General features: G+C 45.5%; 1 protein-coding gene across 2 annotated transcripts; it reads left to right on the top strand.

The window, feature by feature from the left end:
- Window positions 1–279: 279 nt before the first annotated feature.
- On the top strand, window positions 280–2167 carry LOC117745291 (helix-loop-helix protein 2-like). 2 transcript variants are annotated; one of them, XM_034553531.1, is made up of 2 exons: window positions 280–364; window positions 1718–2167. In XM_034553531.1, exon 2 carries the CDS (start codon window positions 1758–1760, stop codon window positions 2127–2129), a length of 372 nt encoding a protein of 123 aa, XP_034409422.1. In that variant the 5' UTR covers window positions 280–364; window positions 1718–1757; the 3' UTR covers window positions 2130–2167. The 2 variants fall into 2 exon arrangements, with proteins under 2 accessions (XP_034409422.1, XP_034409414.1); XM_034553523.1 differs by having other exon boundaries at window positions 319–913.
- The last annotated feature ends 1417 nt before the right edge of the window (window positions 2168–3584 follow it).

The raw sequence follows: 3584 nt of genomic DNA, 5'->3' as shown, positions 1-3584 counted from the left end.
CAGCGCACGTGCACAAACTCACAACACGGCATTTATTTATTTTTTCTCCCCCCGCCTTTTATCATGCACACATCTCTGCTTTCCCTTTGCCCACCGCACTCCCACGGGAGGGAGAGCGCTCGAGGGCCGAGGGGCGTGAAGAGAGGGAGGAGGCGTGTGTGTGCGTGTGTGTGTATGTGTGGCGTGTGTGTATGTGCGCGTGAGAGAGAGGGAGGGAACGAGAGAGAGAGAGAGAGAAGGGGCGGGGGGCGGCGTTAGACAATACCATTCCTCAAATATATTCCATCCCCGAAGTGAGCCTTTATTAGTCGGGATCGTTTGGATCTTATCTCGCATTGGACACTCGGTGGCACGAGGACTGGAGGTAACACACAAAAAAAATTAAACAAGAGAGAGAGAGAGAGAGAGAGGGGGGGGGATTATCTGCGACCTGCCTTCCGATCCGCTCATCCCTGACACGGGGACAGCCGCGCGTATCTCGCCCCTTTCATCCCCATCTTCCAGCGGCGGATGGACGAGTAGCCCCGGCTGCACTTTCTCCACTATCTGCTCTTTTGTCTCTATCACGCCGGAGGGGTGGGGTGTGTGTAGGGGCTGCTCACATCATCATTATCATCTTTGTTTTTAATGGACTGATCTCTAATCAGCTGTAAGACTTCGGGACTGTTTTGATGTGCGGAAGCATTTTTTTTATTTTTTTTTGCTCCGCTTGACGTTTGACCCCCACGCCTGACTCCCATGTTGCAAGTTCGTGGGTGAAAAAGTCCAAACTATACTTTTATATTTTTTTTGGGGGGGGGGGGTTAAATCTCCACCACATTGAATATGACTTGATCTGGAGTTAAGGCGCCTCTCCAGAGCGATTTGAAGTTCGTTTTCAGAAGATTGCTCTCCTCCTCAACTCTTTGTCAAGGTGAGTCTCAAACGTAGAAAAAAAACGAAATGTTGGAAAGAAAATTAAGTATGTTTTTAAATGTTTGGGCCTCTATCAGATATTTTGTTATTATATATATGGACACCGATTTGTACGGGCTTACTTTCCTCGCTTTATTTATTTTTTCAAAATCTCCATAACGTTTTTTCAAAATCTCCATAACGTTATGTCCAGCAGATGTCAACATTATTTCTGCCGTCTTATGCCTCCGTGGCCTCAGATGAAGCAGATGTGTTCATCACACTCTGACAGATGGCCGTTCATTCACAAAGAAAGAGACTTTCTCCTTCTCAAATGGTCACGAATCTCATTATTATTAAGGACGATACAAATACAAATATTTGAAACATAAAAATGTATTTAAAAAAAAAAAGTTTCCTAATCGATCGGGTCATTATGAGGCCTCGGGCTTTAATAAATTAACAATTACACGGTTTTTTTCTTCTTCGGGGGATTTATTATTTATGAAGTTTAATGTTATTATGCAACGAATGTAGACTGCATTTGTATTTATTAGGGGGGGGCTGGCACCCAGACAGGCACCCCGCTGTGGCATCCCTCACACTGGGGCCTCGGGGTGGCAGAACACACTAAAACAATTACATTTGATTTACTTGTATTATTATTGTATTATTATTTGTGTGTTGTTGTTTTTGTTGTTGCGAGTGTTGACGAAAAACAGACGTGTACAGCAGATGCACGTTGGAGGCTCGTTGTTTATCTTCCATAATTAATAACATAAATAGCATACAGCCATGTTTTAATAGCTGGTTTCGGCCACAGGTTCTTAAGGAGGAGCGACTGCCAACGCCGAGAATTAAAGATGATGTTGAGCCCGGACCAGGCGGAGGCGGACCTCTCCTGGACCCAGTCCGACCCGGAGTCGATGCTCAACGGCCTCAGGTCCACCGGCTGCACCTCGGACGAGCCCGTGGAGGAAGAGGAGAGGGCCAAGTGCCGGTCCGACCAGCCCCTGAGCCGAGAGGAAAAGAGGAGGCGGCGGAGGGCCACGGCCAAGTACCGCTCGGCCCACGCCACCCGAGAGCGGATCCGCGTGGAGGCGTTCAACGTGGCCTTCGCGGAGCTGAGGAAATTACTCCCCACCTTGCCCCCGGACAAGAAGCTCTCCAAGATCGAGATCCTCAGACTGGCGATATGCTACATCTCCTATCTCAATCACGTGTTGGATGTTTAACAATAAAAACGGGACAGAACTGGGTTGGGTGGAACTGACTGGACTCTGGGTGTGTGTGTGTGGGGGGGGGGGGGGGGTCCGTAGGGTATGGCAAAGCGGGCAGCAGGGTGCACTGATGAGGGGGTCGCAGCCTTCCAGGCTCATGTGGTGTGCGGACTTTGCCTGTACAATTGTCACTCTCCGGGTGCAAAAAGAAGGGGGGGGGGGGGTATTCTCGATTCCTGAATCCTCCATGATATTAAAAAGACCTGTAATTAGCGGAGGTTATAAAATATATATTTCACCCCAGGTTTTTATATATATATATGTATATATATATATATACACAATGTCAACCCCAATACATCATTCAGGGCCAAACATCCATATGGACGCGTTTCTCGTCTAGTCCCCCCCCCCCCCCCCCCCCCCCCCCCCCCCCCCCCCCCCCCCCCCCCCCCCCCCCCCCTCACACCACCACCAAGCGTGAGTCCAGCGTCGGTTATTGATGATGATGGCGGCGTCGTTGTCGTGAGGGGGGGGGGTACAACTTTCAGTCCAGACCGCTCACTGAACATAAAAAAAAGCGACAAGCGCCGAGTCGTTTGAGCTGTTAAATGCAATAATGAAAATACTGATTATGAATACAACGAGCTGAGTTGAATCCAACCCCCCATGAATACATGCGACCCCCCGCCCTCGCTGTCTCCATCTGAGGTGTAATATAACAGACATGTGGGGCATTTTTCACAACGAAATGAAAGGATGTTCGAGACATAGCTGCTTTAGATTTTAGTTTAGGTGATGTTTTCCGTAAAGGAAGGGGGGGGGGGGGGGATGCGTAAGTGCCACTTATGACATATGAAATTGTGACCTTAATCTTTTTTTGTTCTTTTTTTTTTACATGTATGGAATTATTTATTTAATTGTGTTGATATTTAATGCTAATTTATTTATGTGGATATCATAGGCTGGCGTCCTTTTTTTGTATAAATGTATATTGTTTGTTGCTTCTATATTTTAGGCTGTGAAATTGAACTTGGAAAGTGATGGTGTTCTACTCTTATTTCTTTAAATGGCACTTTCTGTTGATCCATAACATAACTTATTCGTTTGATGTATGTTTGATGTATGTCATGTTATTTTTTATTTATTTTATTGTCACATCTATTGCCTATCAATAGCAACGATAAAGCACTTGAGATGGGGTTCAATTGCCCCGTAAATGTTTATTTCCCGAAATCGTTGCGTTCAGGGGTCGCTCGGAGAATAAGAATCGGGCTGCTTAAAAAAAAGAATTAACGTTCAATTATAAAATGATAGAATAATCATGTAAAGAATGATTCCGTCAAACAGTTTCTACCACTTATCAGAGGGCTGTGACCAAAAAAAAAAAAATTCATTATTTTGAAAATAACAAAAGCAAGAAAAAAAAGTCTGAATTTATTCTCTTTAATGTTTTGATGTTCTATTTTT

This window comes from Cyclopterus lumpus, chromosome 2, assembly GCF_009769545.1.
Source record: "Cyclopterus lumpus isolate fCycLum1 chromosome 2, fCycLum1.pri, whole genome shotgun sequence".
NCBI classification, from domain to species: Eukaryota; Metazoa; Chordata; class Actinopteri; order Perciformes; family Cyclopteridae; genus Cyclopterus; species Cyclopterus lumpus.
Note: the sequence above shows the minus strand (reverse complement) of the source record. Positions and strands in the feature narration are given on the sequence as shown.

Bases quoted from the DNA above. Each gene is read 5' to 3' on its own strand.
- LOC117745291 (XM_034553531.1), top strand. From the start codon at position 1,758: ATGATGTTGAGCCCGGACCAGGCGGAGGCGGACCTCTCCTGGACCCAG.